The sequence below is a fragment of the Rhinoderma darwinii genome, chromosome 4 (genome assembly GCF_050947455.1).
Source record: "Rhinoderma darwinii isolate aRhiDar2 chromosome 4, aRhiDar2.hap1, whole genome shotgun sequence".
Taxonomy (NCBI): Eukaryota; Metazoa; Chordata; class Amphibia; order Anura; family Rhinodermatidae; genus Rhinoderma; species Rhinoderma darwinii.
In genome coordinates, this window is record NC_134690.1 from 382,040,971 (window position 1) to 382,062,239 (window position 21,269).

At 40.9% G+C, this 21,269-nt stretch overlaps 1 protein-coding gene across 1 annotated transcript in view; it reads right to left on the bottom strand.

Moving 5' to 3' along the window:
- The window catches only part of CAMKMT (calmodulin-lysine N-methyltransferase), a 330,489-nt gene that overhangs the window by 13,602 nt on the left and 295,618 nt on the right, over positions 1-21,269 (bottom strand). Inside the window, exons 9-10 of the mRNA XM_075863224.1 lie at positions 19,036-19,099; positions 2,594-2,725 (exon numbers count right to left, since the gene is read on the bottom strand). Of these exons, the coding sequence (XP_075719339.1) occupies positions 2,594-2,725; positions 19,036-19,099 (196 nt within the window). The remainder of the gene's footprint in view (positions 1-2,593; positions 2,726-19,035; positions 19,100-21,269) is intronic.

Sequence of the window (21,269 nt, forward strand, 5' to 3'; positions counted from 1 at the left end):
AAAATACCTTTATATATATATATAATTTTTGGAGTGTAAGGTGCAGAAATTCTCTTGATATTGAAGATTTTTGGACTACAGCTGCTGCGAGCATTTATTGATCGCTGCTATAAATTGTTTACTACTGGTACAGTTCAGTGTATACCCCCTTATGTGTTGGATACCATCATATACACTACAGATTCTTATTACTATAGCCCATTGGGGGTATACAAGGTTTATACTCTATTAAGTAAAGGTTGTTGAGCGGTAGACAAATATAAACCTCTCCCAAGGGAAACTGTTACCAATCAATATGTTGCTTTCTTTCTGGAGATAAAAAAGTACAAAGAAAACAACTTTCATTACAACTAGTGTGAAGCAAACCATAAAAATATATATAACTAGGCCACAATGGCTGATACAGTGTTCCAAATAGGGTAGCATGTGGAGTATATTTTTCTACATATATATCTTCATTCTTCTTCCGATGGTCCCTTGTACTGCATTCAGGAGTGTAACTATAGAGGGTGCAGAGGTTACGGTACAACCCGGTTCCTGGAGCTTCAAGGGGCCCAAATGTCCCTAATGCCCCAAATAAGGAATCCAGTACTATAAAAAAGATGTGATCGTTGGGAAGCCCAGATGTAAATTTTGCATTGGGCCCCAGGAACTTTGTTACGCCTTTGTGTAAACCATTCTTTCTCATGTACTGTAGCGATCATGGTAGTCACCAACTTCCTAACCAGCAAAGGGAGGAAAAATGTGGCTCAGGAAGGGGTACTTTTGGAAAACCATATTTGAATAAAGAGAAAATAGTGTTGTGTTTAGTGCTGGGCTTGAGGGGGTGGTGCATGACACAAGGATTATCTCTATGGTGTTTTTTGAATCCCTGAGTTATTCACCGCCCTATCAGGCCCAGCACTAGGCATAAAATAGTAAATTCGTTTTGGTCCTTTAAGGTAAACATATATTCCGAAATAAATGGCATGTACATATGATAACAATATACTTAAAGGTTTTTGGTGTTTTTGTTTCTTTAAAAAAGAAACATTTATAGCATATTGCTAGGCTATACCATCAATATTCAATCATTGGTGGTACCACCACTGAGACACCTGCCTATTGCTAGAGCTGTCCAGTCCCTAAAAATTGATGGCCTATCCTCAGATAGCTGATGGGTCGGGGTCCGACTCCCCCCCCCCCCCGATCAGCTGTTTTGAAGGGGGTGCAGTGCTGCTTCCCCTTCATTTCTACTTGTTCACTGTGAATCGTCGACACATATGTAGCAGAGATTCACAAGTTTTGCAGCCTTCTGCCATTCACTTCAATGGGAGAAAAGACTGCAATATCTGTGAATTGCCGCTACAACCGTGTCAATGATTCACAGTGAGCAAGAAGAAATCAAGGGGAAGCAGCACTCGTACGAGCACTGCACCCCCTTCAAAACAGCTGATTGACGGGGGTCCCGGGAGTTGAACCCCGACCCATCAGCTATTGATGGCCTATCCAGAGTATAGGCCTTCAATTTTTAGGTACTGGGCAAACCCTTTAAGGTGAAAAAAGTCAAGCAGAGCAGGCAGGAGTCGAAGGAGCATAATGCTTTTCTAGAGCTGCTGCCTCTTCATTCTAGGGTTCGGTGTAGGGTCACAGTGGTCAAACTCTTGCAATTCAGACAATAATGATCTATCCAAGGGATATGCCAGAGGTGTAATACCTATATACTGTCTTTAATACGTCCATATTTATTGATTTTACCAAGAGATCGGAGGTTTGCTTTTACATTGCAGAAAAGAGCCTATGTACTGGCAGGATCTGGCCTATTGTACCTTCACTACTGCAGGTTGGCATGCTAGGCCTGCTGGTCACTGCCAATGTAATGTGCATAAGCCTGTATTTTAAGTCGAGGAACATATGTCTAGTATATATATGATATTTCCACAAATTTTGCAAACTGTAACATAGCCATTCTTTCCTATTCCGGCTTTCATTAGTATCTACCTAGAAATAACGATAGAGTATAACTGAAAGCAGTGGCTTTATGTAAGCAAGCTTAGAAATCACAGATAAGTGCTTTTGACCTAAATCTTGTGGCGTCTCTCTATCTGACATATAACCTCACAGCTGTGAAATTCTGTTTCGAGATTTAGCAGTTTGGATCTGCCAACTGACCCGACCATAAAGCAACTAGAGATAAGGATTTAAGGTATGATATGACACAATTAGACATTAGCCGTCTGTTTGTTTCAACACATTTTGTTTCTAGATTAGCTTAACATTCGGGTTTGTTTTATTTACAGCCGTTTTAGCAGCTTGTTGACTTTGGACTGTATACAATGTGTCATACAAATAACCATGAACGGGACGATGATCATTATTTTTTGTACTTCCCTATGGTAACTCTGCTAGAAGATTCTTGTGTTAAACCCTGCTAGACATGGAGAGATAAAGGAGGGTTTAACAGCAAAAACTAATCACATATAAAAATAGCTGTTTAGAAGCAGCTCACCTAAGGACTGCTTTAATCAAACGTTTGTTACCTGCCAAAAAGACCATGATCTTTTCAAAATGCAATGTGGATTAAAGTATTATCTGTAGCAAGCAGAGAACCAACCTTGGAGTGGAAGTTGGAAATGTGCTCATCATAATTTTCATGTCTTTGGATAGAAAAGCCGGCCGCTTCTGCTAGATTGCAAAACTGGTTTAAAGTGTTCCCTCTTGGTGGAGCAAATACCATCGCTTTTCCCTGTAAGAATAAAATAGAAAGAGAGAACATTTGTAGAAGAACGCTGGGCAAACATCCAAATACAAGTTTAGCGCAAACTGAATATTACTTTTCTTAATTAATGTTGTGAGTAAGCTGAGAAAATGAACCAATGACCTAAGGCCTCATGCACACGACCGTAGCCATGTGCACGGCCGTGATTTTCGGGTAGGCCGCGTCCATTATTTCCTGTGAGCCTGGAGCTCCTGGGCCATGCATGGACCGTGGAAACCACGGTCGTGTGCATGGCCCCATAGGAATAAATGGGGCCGCAATTCTCCCGTGGATTTTCGGGGGAATTGCGGCCGCAAAAGCACGTTCATGTGCATAGGGCCTAAATAAAGCAAAGGCAGAAATATTATAATGAAGTATATTAGGAAGTAGAGTCATCAAGGAATAGACTCGATACATTTAAAGATGGCCGTCTTATAGGGGATGTTTCATGACAACAAACTCTTTCCATTTTAAGGCATATGGGCATCATAAAAGGAGGTACCAAACAGCAGCTCTAACCTTGGCAAACCTGTATAGTCCATGTATTACAGGGTCGCATGTAATACCACATTTCCTCTGCAGCTATCGCTCCAAGGTAAATGTGTGGTCAGACGGAGCTTCTACCATTGATAACAGCTAATTGCTGGGGGTTAGAGAAGCCAGATTTACGAGTTACCATATATCTTTATGAGAAAACCTCTTTATGTCTGTTTACACTGGCAAATTATTGATACAATTCAATAGTGTTCGAGATCATAACATAATTGGCCAGTGTGACTGAAGAAGATCAATAATAATACTATAGTTTATCTTTGACCTTCATCAATTGCGATGTCGTAAAAATGATCAAACCAGTAAATGTTAATGCTGATTGTAGTGACATTTACAATAGAGATTGCTACAAAGTGCACAGCCCACGTGAAAGACATTGCTAGGCAACAATGACGCTCCTCCTCCAGGTGTTTTCAACCCGCTGTCCGTAAGGATGGTCCTGATGGAAACATTGGACTGGTGCCTTTCGAATCACCGATCATTCGTCTGAGGATTATGAAGGCAACCCTTTTTTATCAGGAAACAAGTGACTCTTGCATCTCTAACCCCAGGGAATCAGCTGCTACCACCTAAAGAAGCCAAGTCTGGCCAGACATTTCCCCTCTGTGGCCTCTGCAGTGGAAATGTAGCATTACATAATGGCCATTCAAATAAATGACCGTCCATGTAATGCATGGAAGGGCTGGGTCTGCCAGAGCAGCTCTCCATTTTGGTTCATCGAGGAGAGTCCCGAATTAGGGAACCTGTTTATGAAGTCTATATGCTTTAATAGGCCATGCCTTTATGAGAGAAATGCCTTAAAATAGATGAAGGGAAGATGCCATCCTTAAAAAAAAACCAATCTTTGTTTTTTGATAATTGCAGAAGCCACTATTAAATTATACCCTTGAAACGGATTCAAAAAACCTAAAAGGTAAACCCCACATGCATGAAAATTTCCTGCCTGAACCATCCCCTCATGACATATATTATTTGATAATTATACCCTTATAGCTGGTATAATAGTTTTAAAGACTTTTATTTATTTATTTTTACCCTTTTTTGCTTTGTACCCCTTCACATTTTTTTCCCCAAAATGCAGCATGCTCTAGGTGTGTTTTTGAAGGGGTTTTTTGAACCATAGAACTCAATACAGACCTCAAGACCTTATCAATACTAATTGAGAAAGGGATCACCATGTCTTTATTACTGCTAAGCTGCATTATCCCCATTCTCAGTGCCAATCCAGCTTTGATCTAAAACAGTCAGACAGAATGGTTGCAAGGGATACCCTCCCTAACAACGACAGCCTTTATATGGAGTTGCCAGGCAGCGTGTTCCTAGCAACCAGTTACAATCAAGACAATTCAACATATTCCTAAGATTGCCATCCAGACACTACTATCAATGCAAGAACATCATTCCCTAGAATCGACAACCACACAGGGTGAAATAGTACAGCCATTTTGGATAACTGACCCATTAGTCTGACCCAATGTCTATAATCCAGGCAAGAATAGCATCCCCTTGGAATACAAATGACAATTATTGTAAAAGTTTCGAAAATTAGAAAATGGCATAACGCTGCATAGTCTGTTATCTAGTATCAAGAAGAACCGCAAGGCTGCAATGGAGTTGATCGAGATCCAGCTGCATGGACTGAGGGTAGGAAGGGTTGGACCTAATGGAATTCACTCAACATGTGTGGCCTTAGATGGAGAACAATTATGTTGCCTGCTAGTAAAAATACATTTCTATTTCTAAGGTTATCCTACATACAAGTTGGTGCCCCATATTAGCTATATGTAATGTCCACCATGCCCTTTCCTCCTTTCCTTGGTCTTCCAGTGATCTACAGTCATCTTCGCACTCTTGGCTTTCATCATCCACAGATATTACTAATTGCCCCTCACCTCTGCTTTTGGATGCCCCCTTAGTTGCCGGACCCCATAGCAGCCGCTATTCCCGACATCCTGGTAGTTACGCTCATGTCATGTAATTCTACGCAATGTATAGTTTTAGGCTCGTTTTTCTGCTTATACCATCATACAAGGATCTGCAATTATGTGGGTTGGGTACTCACCTCTGATAGAAAAGTACAGTGGACCATAGAAAAAATAAAATCAGTGACAAGAGGCAATTGTGCTTGGCATTATAACGGAGTGCACTTTTGGACAGTGTCTTTATCAGCAGAACCCATTAGAGCAGATTGAACCCACTACAGAAATTGTATTAAAAAGATCAAAATTAAACAGTAGAAAAACTGCCTCCATTTTCATATAAATATATGATATATTGCATCCATATCTACAGTATCTAGCAACAAATATCTATCCATCTATCAATCCAATAATTTACAATATCTAATATCCCCATGTATAATACTCTACCTACCTACCTAATATTCATCTAACTATTGATGTATCTAGCGATCTCATATCTATCTATCTATCTATCTATCTATCTATCTATCTATCTATCTATCTATCTATCTATCAAAAAAAGAAGAGTAGAGCAGCACTATTTGAAGCCACTAACATGGGTGCAAGCCCCAGGACTCAGACTTATCCTATTAAACCATACATTCAAAAAAAATAGGCAGCACTCAGGACAAGTTTGGGTCAAGTTAATGAAGATTTTATTAGCCTATATGTGCGACAATTCAGCCTAGTGTACTGGGGCCTTTATCTATCTATCTATCTACCAGGGCCGATTCTAGCTTATCTGCTGCCTAATGCGAAAATGTAAATGGCGCCAGAGATTTTGATTGACATCCAACTGGCTGTTCTACATCGTTAACAGCCTCCTCCAACTCTTACAGTCTTGTCGTCCCCTGGCATGCGTGGTGCATCGATGAAGCCGGGCAGAGTACACCTTACTGCATGGTGCGTGCCTAAGTAGTACAAGGCTATGGTGCATCCGAGAAAGTTGGTGGAGGCTGCAAGTGATGTATAACAGCCAGGGGGACGTCAATCAACCATGGAAAGTGTGTGTTTGGGGGCAGAACTATGTGACTCTTCAGGATAGTGGCACCGCCCCATGACCCTTTATAGAGGAATTAGCATATAGCGTGTGCCGTTTTAAAAGTTGATTTTATAGCTATTGCTGCATCTGAAAAAAATATTGTGAGGTCATATATTACTGCATGGTGCAGGTTCGAGGGGTTAAAACTACCCGACAGGTACCCATTAAATATACAATGACTTGAAAACAATTCCATCTGTCCTGCAAATTTGTTATAATAAATATATCATATATAATTACAGCACCAGAACCAAGCTCTGACATATATATGGCACCAGAACCAAGATCAGTACATAAATACAGAACCTGAACCAAGCTTGGTACATAAAAACAGTACCAGAACCAAGCTCAGTACATAAATACAGCAGCAAAACCAAGCTCAGTACATATACCCAGCACCAGAACCAAGCACAGTACATATATACAGAACCAGAACAAAGACCAGTACATATATACAGTACTAGAACAAAGGTCAGTACATACACTACCGTTCAAAAGTTTGGAGTCACCCAGACAATTTTGTGTTTTCCATGAAAACTCACACTTATATTTATCAAATGAGTTGCAAAATGACTAGAAAATATAGTCAAAACATTGACAAGGTTAGAAATAATGATTTTTATTTGAAATAATAATTTTCTCCTTCAAACTTTGCTTTCGTCAAAGAATGCTCCATTTGCAGCAATTACAGCATTGCAGACCTTTGGCATTCTAGCTGTTATTTTGCTGAGGTAATTGGGAGAAATTTCACCCCATGCTTCCAGAAGCCCTTGCGTACCATACGGTCAAGCTGCTCCCACAACAGCTCTATAGGGTTGAGATCTGGTGACTGCGCTGGCCAGTCCATTACAGATAGAATACCAGCTGCCTGCTTCTTCCCTAAATAGTTCTTGCATCATTTGGAGGTGTGCTTTGGGTCATTGTCCTGTTGTAGGATGAAATTGGCTCCAATCAAGCGCTGTCCACAGGGTATGGCATGGCGTTGCAAAATGGAGTGATAGCCTTCCTTATTCAAAATCCCTTTTACCTTGTACAAATCTCCCACTTTACCAGCACCAAAGCAACCCCAGACCATCACATTACCTCCACCATGCTTGACAGATGGTGTCAGGCACTCTTCCAGCATCTTTTCAGTTGTTCTGCGTCTCACAAATGTTCTTCTGTGTGATCCAAACACCTCAAACTTCGATTCGTCTGTCCATAACACTTTTTTCCAATCTTCCTCTGTCCAATGTCTGTGTGCTTTTGCCCATATTAATCTTTTCCTTTTATTAGCCAATCTCAGATATGGCTTTTTCTTTGCCACTCTGCCCTGAAGGCCAGCATCCCGGAGTCGCCCCTTCACTGTAGACGTTGACACTGGCGTTTTGCGGGTACTATTTAATGAAGCTGCCAGTTGAGGACCTGTGAGGCGTCTATTTCTCAAACTAGAGACTCTAATGTACTTGTCTTGTTGCTCAGTTGTGCAGCGGGGTCTCCCACTTCTCTTTCTACTTTGGTTAGAGCCTGTGTGTGCTGTCCTCTGAAGGGAGTAGTACACACCGTTGTAGTAAATCTTCAGTTTCTTGGCAATTTCTCGCATGGAATAGCCTTAATTTCTAAGAACAAGAATAAACTATTGAGTTTCACATGAAAGCTCTCTTTTTCTAGCCATTTTGAGGGTTTAATCAAACCCACAAATGTAATGCTCCAGATTCTCAACTAGCTCAAAGGAAGGTCAGTTTTATAGCTCCTCTAAACAGCAAAACTGTTTACAGCGGTGCTAACATAATTGCACAAGGGTTTTCAAGTGTTTTCTAATCATCCATTAGCCTGCTAACACAGTTAGCAAACACAATGTACCATTAGAACACTGGAATGATGGTTGCTGGAAATAGGCCTCTATATATCTATGTAGATATTGCTTTAAAAACCAGACGTTTGCAGCTAGAATAGTTATTTAGCACATTAACAATGTATAGAGTGTATTTCTGATTAATTTAATGTTATCTTCATTGAAAAAAACAGTGCTTTTCTTTAAAAAAATAAGGAAATTTCTAAGTGACCCTAAACTTTTGAACGGTAGTGTATATACAGTACTAGAACCAAGCAGTACATATATACAACACCAGAATCAAGCTCAGTACATAAATACAACATCAGAACTAAGCTCAGTACATATATACCACACCAGAACAAAGCTCATGACATATATACAGTACTAGAACCAAGCTCAGTACATATATACAGTACTAGAACCAAGCTCAGTACATAAATACAGCCCTGGAACCAAGTTCAGTACATAAATACAGCACCAGAACAAAGCTCGGTACATAAATAAAGCAGGAGCACAAATATAGCTCAATTTAGTGCAACCCCTGCCATATAGATTTGTATGGCGTAAAACTACAGCTCCCAGCATGGCCCGAACAATGGTAAGGATATGCTGGGAGTTGCTGTGTCACCAAAAAAACAACAACATACCACCCATCATCTTGCTGCAGTTCATACGGTGACTACAGTACTGATTAGAGGCAGAATAAACATTTACATTAAGTGACTCACAGGTGACGTCTTCTCAGAATCTAGTTGTTCTTTTTCTCTTTGCTTCTCTATCCGGTCCAGAACTCTATGATGACTTCTTCTGGTCACAGCCCATTTCTGCAGTTTGCTGCTAAGATGTCTTCAGCTTCTCACTTTTCAAACATTTCTGCACCTTTAAACGAAGATAAAATTCTAATGGTGCCATACACTACACCCCTTAATATAATAGCGCCATACACTGCACCTCTAATTATAATAGCTCCATACAATGTGTTCCCGATTATAATAGCCCCATACACTGTTGCACACACACACTGGTCCCCATAGAGCCCCATGTAGTTATTGACCCCATAAAGCTTCGGTAGATGGTGCCCCCATAGAACCCCATTGTAGAGAGTGCCCCATAGAGACCCCTGTAGATAGAGCCCCACGTATCACCCCCTATGTAGATAGTGCCCCCTGTAGATAGAGCCCCCTGCAGATAATGCCACTCACACAAAACAAAAACTTTGCATACTCTCGCGCTGTCCTATTGCAATGCAGACCTGCTCTCTTATGAGCAGGTCTGCTGGGGCTGAATGACGCAAGGGGCATGATGACATCATCACACCCCTTGCATCGTTAAATGGCGCTGGTTAGCAATGCCTTGCCATTCAGGCGAGAAACAGATCTCGCCTCATGGATGGTGCGGCCCTGTTACCTACATATGTATCATCTGATATCTATTGATCAATCTCTCATTATTTCGTTATCTCTCTCTCTCATAGCTATCTATCTATCTTATTTATCATATCTATCTAACCAATATAGACTTTTTATATCTATCTGTTTTTTTCCTAGAATTTATCTATCTTTCTCTCTCAGATGCCTCACCGATGCCAACAGTAAGACACATGCCCTTCCTCTGCACACATGATCCTTGCTTTTCTATGAGAATCAATTCACTCTTACATTTCCGTCTTTCCCATTGACTTTTATGTAGAGTGGCAGCTTTTCAATTGGCAATGGAAGCCGGGCACCCCAGTTCTGTAGGAGATCTGCTGCAAAAGTCTTTGGTAAGAAAACCCCTTTAAGTCCTGTCAAAGTCTTTCCCCATTATATGCCTTCCCTTTAGTCGCAATGCTTCCTTGAGTGGAGTATTCGAATACAAGCAGGTTGCTAGGGACATGCTGCCTTACAACTCCATTGAAAACATTGTAGTCATTAGGCCGTGTGTCCCTAGAAACCAGACTGTCAGACGTGAATCAGCTATTCTGCAAAAAGATGGATTTGTCCTGTACAAGGCTACATACAGTCTAAGCTACTAGCTAGAATTTTAACTTGAGCGTAACTCTTTTCTTTCTTATTAAAATATGTGTTGGATGATAGTAGAATGAAGATCTCATAATAATAGCATGTACAAGCCATGTAAAGGATTCCTATGAACCACCACTGGTAAAATTAAACTTGTCACTCTACAAAAGTCTGTATGTAGCTCCAGGTGAAGCCTGAACGGAGGTACACGGCTGTCACTTCACACCGCATGTGCCATCATATGGCGCCATATTACTGAGATATTATTCCCTATAAGCAATGCTACCAGGGCTGGCGTCAGCACACGGCAAACCCTGGCAAGTGCTGGGGCGCCCTACCCTTAGGGGGGCCCACTCAGCCGCCGGGTGCTGTCGCTACCATCGTTACAGCATCACTGTCCATATATGGACAGTGATGTCAGAGGGGGAGAAGGAGTCCCAGGCAGAGTGCTGCAAGCGGCTCCGCTCCAGGACTCAGATTCTGGGGAAGCCCCTGATATCACTGTCCATATATGGACAGTGTTGTCAGGAGCAGAGCGGTGTCCCAGGGAGAGTGCTAGTAGTGCTCTGCCTGCGACTTTGGCTCTGGGGTTACCCCTGACATCACTAGCCGTATATGGACAGTGATATCAGGAGCAGAGCAGGAGTCCCAGGTAGAGTGCTAGTAGTGATCGCCCGGCACTATGGCTCTGAGGTTGCCCCTGACAATGCTGACCATATATGGACAGTGACATCAGGGGTTTCACCTGAAGCAGAATCCCCAGCCAGAGAATCAGCAATGCTCAGGCTGGGGATTCCACTCCTGGAGGGAACCCCAAAGGCGCTACCTACAGGGAGGGAAGCTGTGTGGTACTACCAGGGAGGGTAGCTGTGTGGCACTACCAGGGAGGGGGCTATGTGTGGCACTACCTGGGAGGAGGGGGCTGTGTGGCACTATCTGGGGGGGGCTGTGTGGCACTACCTGGGAGGGGGGCTGTGTGGTACTATCTACAGAGGGCACTAAATTTATAGGGGTACAAACTGGGGGCCTAACTTCTATATTGGGGCATAAACAGGGCCTAACGTCTATATGGGGGCACAAAGTGACGTTTTCTGCCATTTTACTGCCGCCGTGAGTTCCCCCGCAAAAGGGCCTACTAAGTCTGTGTCGCCCAAGGGCCCAAATAAACCTGGAGTCGGCCCTGAATGCTACCTCTGTAGTACAGGGGAATACGGAGGTACAGTAGAGGTTGATAGACATTTATGTGCGCGTTATTACGTCTCTACAAGATGGTGGTTGTAAAGACCCATAGATCTAACCAATCTAATCTATACCATAATGAAGGAAGGCCGCCATGACACACTACAGAAAGTTGGAGCTTGACATGATTTTACAGCACTTTAAACAATTATTGTGCCACTTAAATGCAATTCACAGCAAATACCTAAGAGCAGAGACAAATATAATGGGATGATTTATGAAAGCTGGAGTAAAGAATAAGCACATATAATACCCATAGGAACCAATTAGATTGTAGCCGAAATTTTTCCAACATAGAAATAGAAAATGAAGGCAGAGTACTGATTGCTATAGGGCCTCTAATTTGCACTAATTTTACACTATTTGCATTTAGTAGATCCTAGAGAGAAGTGTATTTATATAATTTTATTCTATTAAAACATAAAAGGGTTGGTCGGTTTCGGAAAATCTATAGAAATTGTAAATATGATTGTAATAAACTTACTAATATGTCTTAACTGAAGTTCTGTGCCTTTTTCGCTCGTTCATAAGCCACACCCACTTGTTGACAGCTGTATGTCCGAAGGCATTCCGCTCCCATTTATAATATGACTGCAGAGCATAAGACCAGACACATCACTCTGCATCCTCCACTCTAAAGGTATGTTCACACGCAGAGTTTTCAGGCGTATTTTGGGGCGTAACCGCCTCAGAATACACCTTGAAAAATGCTAGCTAAACGCCTACAAACATCTGCCCATTGAATTCAATGGGAAGAATGGCAGTCAGTTCAGACGGGGCGTTTTTTTTATGCCACGGTTTTAAAAAACAGCGCGTAAAAAGAAGGAGCATGTCACTTCTTAAAACGTTTTTGGAGCTGTTTTTCATTGTGTCAATGGAAAAACAGCTCCAAAAAACACCTCAAAATACATTTTCGGCTACAATAATGGCTGAAAATTAGAGGCTGCTTTCCCTTGAAAACAGCTCCGTCATTTTCAGCCGTTTTACATTTTGCGGGTGAACATACCCTAATACTAGCCTGCACTAGTTTCCTGGACGCAGTGTGATTCACTGGAGAACGCAGAGTGATGTGTCTAGTTACATGCTCCTCCATCTGTGGCTATATTATGGACGGGATCTGCGTGTGCTCGAATGATACCACATATTAAGGGGCTTATGAATATACGAAAATGGCACTGATCTTTAGATAAAGACATTCTACTAAGTTTATTATAATTATATTTACAATGCATCTCTAAAGATTTTTCAAAAGTGTCCAATCTCTTTACATCCTTTTTTTTTTATTCTTCAAAAATTCATGCAATACAGAAGTATCAGAAAGGGGTGGTGGGGGGGGGGTTGGCTTAACCGAACTGTTCAACTTGATCTGCCCGGTTCAAAAAAGAATATGTAGACTACTGACTAGCACGTAGTGCCGTAGGAGAGAGGAAACTGTGTTGGGATGTAACAATAAGATTAATATGTCTTACGGGGTTTGTGCAAAGGTGGTTCACCTCCACTATGTGCACGATAATGACTGCCATTATTGGTTGTCATCCAGCATGTATTCCCCATGTAGGAGACAAAGACATAGCAACATTTTTTATTGTAAACTTGGACCTGATATATCTTATGGGATTATCTTAGATATATATAAATTCCTACTGGAAAAGCATGCAAATGTGCTCTCCTCCAGAAGGAAGAAAACTGTCTCTCTAGGGCTACCTATAGGAAACTACCCTGTAATTCAATATCCGACTTGTTATAAAACCTTGAAACATGACAAGGGATATCACCCAAACCAGAGACACCCATCTGTAGACTGTTTCAGAGTTTTTGATACTCATCAGTACGGAGCAGGTTACTGATTAGCTGTATGAGATGCTTTAGACAGACATGGACTTACAGGGTAGCTACCTATAGGAGGCAAAAGAGACAGTATTCTTCCTTCAGGAGGAGAGTTAATTTGCATACTTTTCCCAGGGAGCATTGCCTGTAAGACTCCCTACATCAGCTGGATCTCCGCAAGGAGAATCGTTACCTTCAAAGAGTTAAATCAAAAGTATAAACCCTCAACAAGGAGACGCTAAGAACAGATTTAACGCGTAGACAAACATTTCCTGTGTGACAGATACCTCGCTGAAAACTCTGCAAGCAAATAAACACAGCGGATGTTTCTAAATGTGTAATAATGTTAGTAATACGTTAGTGAAGAATATAAGAATCGGGGCCATTTCACAGAGCAAAGCCGCGATACATAACCTGACAAAGCTTAAGAATGAAAACCTAACCTGCGTCACCGAGGAAAATCTTTTATTTTCCAGTCTGAAGCTGAAGATGAACTCAGTGTCCCATCGGAACTGTCTCTCAGGTAGTGAGCATTGCTGTGTATTAAAAACTCAAAGTCTATCCGTGAAATGCTGCAGAGAGTTATGGCATGATGAGAAATAAACTCACAATCAATTCATGGAGAACAGCAGGGAAATACTTTAGCAGCACATTGCAGCATACTGAAGGCATAACCACCAGCACGCCTTTCATCTCAAAGTTAAAGTGAAAACCTGTGTTCTATCAGAACAGCTTCACAGGTGGTGAGAATTGTGAAAACAAATCAGGCAACGCACGGCCCTTTCACAGTACCATCCACTTTTCCTAGAATTCCCTTTCTCCCAACCTGTTGCTGATCCTGCGGCTGTACCCTTAAATACCTCCCGCGAGTATAATTTCATTCTCAAAAATACATTAACGCTGCCTAATATCCTCATAAATAAATGGCTAGCAACTGACTGTGTTCCCTATACCATGCTTTCAAGGTGTTATGTGGGGATCGAAAATTATTAGCAGTGTACTCACTGCAGTATGTGAGTACACTCGCTAATATACATCCTGGTCCCCCGTCGCGCTGATTCTGAGATTTTAATAGATTTTTTATAGCGCTGGCGGGGGAACGAAAGTGTAGCTGCACGGTCTTCCTTCATGATGACACGACTCTTCGTCATGTGACCGGCCCCACTGTACTCTATGTACTCGTTGTAGCAGTAGTACAGTGATTATATAGAGTACAGCGGGACCGGTCACATGATGAAGAGTCTTGTCGTTCTGAAGAAAGACTGTGCAACTAGACTTCCGGTTCCCCGTCAGCGCTATAGAAATCTATTAAAATCTCATAATCAGCGAGACGGGGGACCGGAATGTATATTAGCGAGTGTTCTCGCATACTACAGTAAGTACACTGTTAATACTTTTCGGTCCTCACATAACCGCTTGACGGATTTTTCCACAATATGTATAGACTGTGTGATGCAATCAGTGCAATGCTAGTCATACCTTTAAAGTGTCTTACCCTGCCCGATCATAATTCTTGATGCCCATGGGATGAAGTTTTTTAGTAGTTTGGGTTGGCAGAGTAAAGAAGTTCTACTGAGTTTTTCAGAGCAAGCGGGTAAATGTGTGTAGAACAGATGTCATCGCCCTTCTTTTACAGCTTTGGCCTTTTTACGCAAAGGTAATGAACTCAGCAGGGGACAGCAGTGAGCACAGGAGAAAGCTCTTCAAGAACAATCACAAAGGATGTAGAGGGTAACACCATTAAGGTACCGCTGCAAAAACTGCATGTGCAGTGATGGCGCGGCACTCTACCACAACATCCCAATAAAGATTAGTAAAAGGGTGTGCATTTTTCCCCCCATAAACAGCGCCACTCTTGTCCATGGACTGTGTCACATATTGCAGATCAACCGCATCAACTTGGTACAACTCATAGCATACCAGACACATTTATCTTCATTATATATTCCCATGGCAGCTGTACATTTTTTGACAGCAGCAGCTCTAAATCAGCTAGTGTTTGTGGCCTAGAAACCAATGCTACCTTCTAAAGATGGAAGCTACAGGGTCAGTTTCTAGCAGACTGGACAATGCACTATGGCTAATCCATATTGGTTCCGGAAAGTAGCACGATGGCAGTTCAGCCACATAGACTAGAATAATTTTCATATTAATAAAAGCTTTTTAGGTACACTCACACTTTTTGTTTTTCGCGATGTGTACTCTAAACACAAACTTCAGCGCTGGCACAAGCAGGAATAAACACGGCCGTACGCTTTGATACAAGATGGAACAAAGTGCTAAAGAATACAGTGGGGGGTAATCTGTGCATTAAATAATCCATTAAAACTTAAGCCATGTCTCTGCAAACACCAGATAAAGATATTTAAGGTGCGTCTTCCCTAACCCTGGATTCACACACATGCCAAATGTATTATAATGCTGTATCCATATAAAGTAACATCTCAAGCAATGTTTGTTTTTCTATTGTTAACATTTTTTATTCAAGTATTGACTCACAAAAGTCTTATGTAAACTGGCGAATCAATCTGAAACGGACTATAAGTGATAGCATTCAAACCTGGTGTTTGCGGCAGTCATTCTTTGATTAGCAACTGATTCGGAGCGTGCCAAAAACAAGAGAGTGACATGTTTATATTCCCCACCTTGTGCTTAGTACAGATACTCCAACATAACGTGTGGGAAACATGCAATTGATTAAAGGAACACTCCGTGTTATGCCTAGTGTAGTTCTTGAGGGGGCGGTGCATGACACAAGGATTCTCACATTTACTGTTCTTTGAATACGTGTGTCATGCTCCTGTAAGAGGGGTAAAACTTGTATTTGAATTGTATTCATGTGCCTGTGTGTGTTTTGGCGTGACGGGTAGCGATGACTTGCCTTGGTACGACAATCTTTATTTACATGGTGACCTCTTCGTATAATGGGCATTATGGATTTGAGGCAGTGTCATTCCCGGGAGCCATACTGTGGGAATTTTGAGGCACTGTGGTGTAATGCCTTCAAGACGTGCAGGCATAGGCACATAGTCGCGCTTCTGGGAGAGGAGGATGAAGCTTCACCAAGAGTATAAATGGGTGGGATTGTTGGCGCAAAAGGCTGGGTGAACAGTTCGGTGAACAGAGAGACCCCCTTTGCTGCGGAGTGGGAACAGTGTACTCGAAAGACAGTCTGTTGTCCCTAATATACTGGTCCTTCTCAATGAATTAGAACATCATCAAAAAGTTAATTTATTTCAGTACTTCAATTCAAAAGGTGAAACAAAATATAAAATATTCTATAGATTCATTACACACAGAGTGATCTATTTACAGCATTTTTTTCTTTAATGTTGATGATTATGGTAACAGTTAATGGAAACCCAAAGTTTAGTATGCCAGAAAATTAGAATATTATATAAGCCCAATTTCAAAAATTATTTTTAATACCGAAATGTTGTCCTACTGAAAAGTCTGTACAGTATCTGCCCTCAATACTTGGTCCGGGCTCCTTTTGCATAAATTACTGCATCAATGCAGCGTGACATGGAGGCGATCAGCCTGTGGCACTGCTGAGGTGTTATCAATGCGGCGTGGCATGGAGGCGATCAGCCTGTGGCACTGCTGAGGTGTTATCAATGCGGCGTGGCATGGAGGCGATCAGCCTGTGGCACTGCTGAGGTGTTTACACCAGGTATTGGTACTTTTGGCAGTGTGGGCAGGTGCCAAGTCCTGCTGGAAAATGAGATGAGCATCTCCATAAAGCTTGTCAGCAGAGGGAAGCATGAAGTGCTAGGAAATGTCCTGCTAGACGCTGCGCTGACTGGACTCGATATAACACAGTGGACCAACACCAGCAGATGACATGGCCCCCAAACCATCACTGACTGTGGAAACTTTACACTGGACCGCAAGCAACTTGGATTGACGCCTCTCCACTCTTCTTCCAGACTCCGGGACCTTGATTTCCAAATGAAATGCAAAACTTACTTTCATCTGAAAACAGGACTTTGGACCACTGGGCAACAGACCAGTCCTTGTAAAGTCTTAGGAAACTTTTGTAGGTATTTTGTGTTGATTTGCTGATTAGAGTGTCACACCATCAGGCTACAATCTTCAACTTTTACCCAATATTCAAATTTTCTGAGGTTTTTATTAACTGTTACCATAATCATCAACATTAAAAGAAACAAATGCTGGAAATAGATCACTCTGTGTGTAACGAATCTATATAATAGGAGTTTCACTTTTTGAATTGAATTACTGAAATAAATTAACTTTTTAATGATATTCTAATTCATTGAGAAGGACTAGTATATGGCTGGAATTGCCACAGTTGTTAGCCACCTGGATTTACAGCGTTTAAGGCGTGCAGAGCCAAGTGGCGCGGAAGCTGCTGAGAAGGCTGATTGATAGCCGAGCTGGATGAAAGCCACTGAGGCCTGCTGAAATGCGAGATGCCAATTGGGGCAGGGGCAAATAGTTTCCGCTTGTCTCCGTTCCATAAGGTTTCCATTTTTTTGCGGAAACAATAACACAGTCGACTATGATATTGTTTCCTGCTAAAAAGACAGAAAAATTACGAAATGAAGACAAACAGAAACCATTTCCAACTCAAGCATTACGATTGAAATCAATGGTAATGCAAACAGAAGCCATGGTTTCAGTTTGTCTTTCCGTTCATGGGTTCCTCCGACGGAAAGTTCTAATGGAACACATGAATGGAACCCGACGCTGATGTGAACGAGGACTAAGCTTTTGTTGATAGTGGTCCTTCTATGAGGGAGAAGCTAGGGAATGCCTACATTGCTTTTTGCCAGGGGGTGCCCAAAATCCACTTTGCCAGGGGATTAAGATACAGGGCTAGATGTCTAAATCTCTGCCCCCTAGTGAAGGAAGGCCTAGCTATGACTCTACTTCTATAAATTTCACATAAAGTAGAATTTTACAATGAGGGTTAGGAGAGCTACAATACACGATCACTACTTGGGACTAAGCTCAGGCTACTGACACTGTAATGTGATCGGCACCTTCTTACACATGAGATCTCGATAGCTACTTATTGCTTCAAGAAGGCAAGAATAGGGGGAGGGGCAAAGCTGTAGAAAGGGCTCCGCCCACAAATGTTCATTAGTATATGTGTCACATTTTGCTATGGTCACCTTGAAACCTGTTTGGCTTCTCAAAATGTATAAAAAGTCCAGTTAAAAGGCATTGTCTCATCAAGGATAACTCATTTTATATGTGAGCCGGTGCGGTGGTCAGCTGACCAAAGTAGGTCCGGCTGACGAGACCCTGGAAAAATCATCAGTTTGGTGCAGCTAGCGTGACATTGCCCTTTCAGCAGGAAAAATGTTATATGAAATTTTGGCCATTCAAATACAGTCTACAAGAGCCACTGGGCATATTGACAGGCTTGTCCTGATGGGACAACCCCTTTAAATGTATTTTTGATCAGCACAACCCTTTAAAATGTTTTGTGAAAATATACTACATAGCACACGAGTCAGATCTAACACACACAAAAAAAAAAAAGAAATAACTTTCCCCATCTTGCTTTGACTTTAACACAAATCCAGCATTATCAAAGAAAGATACTCTACAAAACGTTTGATAAAAAAAAAAAAAAATTCTATCTTTGAAGCAGTTTCATTTATTTTGCTACCCACTGTGAGCTTTATCAGAAGGCCAAGTAGAAGAAGTTTCCCTAGTTTATGATTAGGAAAGAATCTGATAGATTAGAAGACTCAATTGAAGTTGGACATAATAAGTATTACAGTATTACATGACATTAATCCTGCCATTCCATTACTTTCTCAATCATTGTGCAGAGACTAATTATTCGGAAGCCAGTGATCAGGAGAAAATAGAAACATACTTACACTGGGCTGGAGTAATCTCTTTATTGCATCAACAAGGCAAGCTCTGTACTGGTCCAGAAACAGGCTGACATTCAGAAAAGAACACATTGTGGATTACTATGGGGTTTTGACATTGTAATGATAAAACAAAGACAGATATTAAAACATCTATAATTAAGCAGTAATAATGAGGCATTTAACAATTCAATTAGTTTCAAATTAATATCAAGGCATCCGCTAAACAAAAAGTTACATAAACGACCCAATGGGCATTTGCCCCATAATAAAAACAGCCCTCGTAATTGTAAATCCTTGAGAAACATTAGGTCCCTCCTGGTCAAGTTTTTAAATATTCTATTCAATTGTTTTTCTCTCCGTTTCTCTAAGTTTTCAAAAAGAGAGAAATGGAAATAGGTTCTGAAATGGTTGTCACGCAGATCCTTGGTTAATTAGAGAATCACAATTGTTGCGAAAGATTTGTATCAACCACTATGGAGACTGTAATGGCTGCTATTTAGTCCCTTTTAAGGCGTTATCAGACAGCCCGTTAGTACAATATTTATTTCCTGATCTTTATACTGGGAGCAACACCACCATCATCATCCGCTAACGCCAGGGGAAGTCACTGGCCCGTCACTGCAGGAGAAATCAAGCATTGTGTAGAAGAGCTGGGTCCTCCAGAGGAAGAGCTGGTATTTGCAACAGACCTCTACCCTCAATAATAGAGAAGAGTCCAGAGCTGGAGATCCCCCTCTATTATATCAATATGCCCCATCAGAATATAGGTATAGTGGATGTCAAAACTAGAAAACCTCTTTTAAAATGGTAAGTAGCAGAAGCAAGAACTGAAAACTAGCTGAATATATTTTTAACAACTTGACAGAAGAGGACAACCAAAGTAATTTTTGATTCTTGGTGGAAATTTTTATAAATTTTCACATTTTAAAAAGAAAATGAGTGTCGTCCAATAAATCTTACATAAATGTATTTAGGTTTACAAGTAAGCAGGGTGCATGGCTTTAGGGCAGCATTAGGTTAAACTCTTGATGTATGAATCAGGTTAAGTGTACAAGAGCATTATATAACGGCACAAGTGACTGTAAGGAGATTTGATGCGCTGGAGTAACGTGCCTGGAAGATGAAAAATCTGTTGGTTATCATTATGAATGGTAGGAACACAAAGCCTTCATCACAAAGTGCAGAGGTGAAGTGAAAAGGAGACAAGTCTCAGCTAAGAACTAAGATTGAGAGGAGCGTTAAATAAAACAACACCCGGAAAGACAAGTCAAGTCAGCAATATCCCCAGCAGACAAATTGGATGAAAGACTCAGAAGTAATTCAAGAAGCCTCAGCACAGCTGCTCAATAACAACGGCGGTGAGGTAAAAGATGAAAATAGTTAAGGATCTAGCTACTAGGTCATAATACGGCTTATTCAGAACCTCAGGGGTCATGACTTCTTATGCTAATGTCAGTATGTCGGTCGAGAAGTTTTATGAAAGACATGCGAATAAATCTATTTGATCTCTCTCTCTAATCTTATATCTATCTTATCTCTCTCATATCTATCTATCTTATCTCTCTCATATCTATCTATCTTATCTCTCTCATATCTATCTATCTATATATCTATCTTATCTCTCATATTGATATATCTATCTTATCTCTCTCATATCTATCTATCTATCTATCTATCTATCTATCTATCTATCTATCTATCTGCTCTCATATCTATCTATCTATCTATCTGCTCTCATATCTATCTATCTATCTACTCTCATATCTGCTCTCATATCTATCTATATATCTATCTTATCTCTCTCATATCTATCTATCTATCTGCTCTCATATATATCTATCTATCTATCTATCTATCTGCTCTCATATCTATCTATCTATCTACTCTCATATCTGCTCTCATATCTATCTATCTATCTGCTCTCATATCTATCTATCTGCTCTCATATCTATCTATCTGCTCTCATATCTATCTATCTGCTCTCATATCTATCTATCTATCTATCTATCTATCTATCTATCTATCTGCTCTCATATCTATCTAATCTATCTATCTGCTCTCATATCTGCTCTCATATCTATCTATCTATCTATCTATCTATCTATCTATCTATCTATCTATCTATCTATCTATCTATCTATCTATCTATCTATCTGCTCTCATATCTATCTATCTATCTATCTATCTATCTATCTATCTATCTATCTATCTATCTATCTATCATCGTTTATGGGATC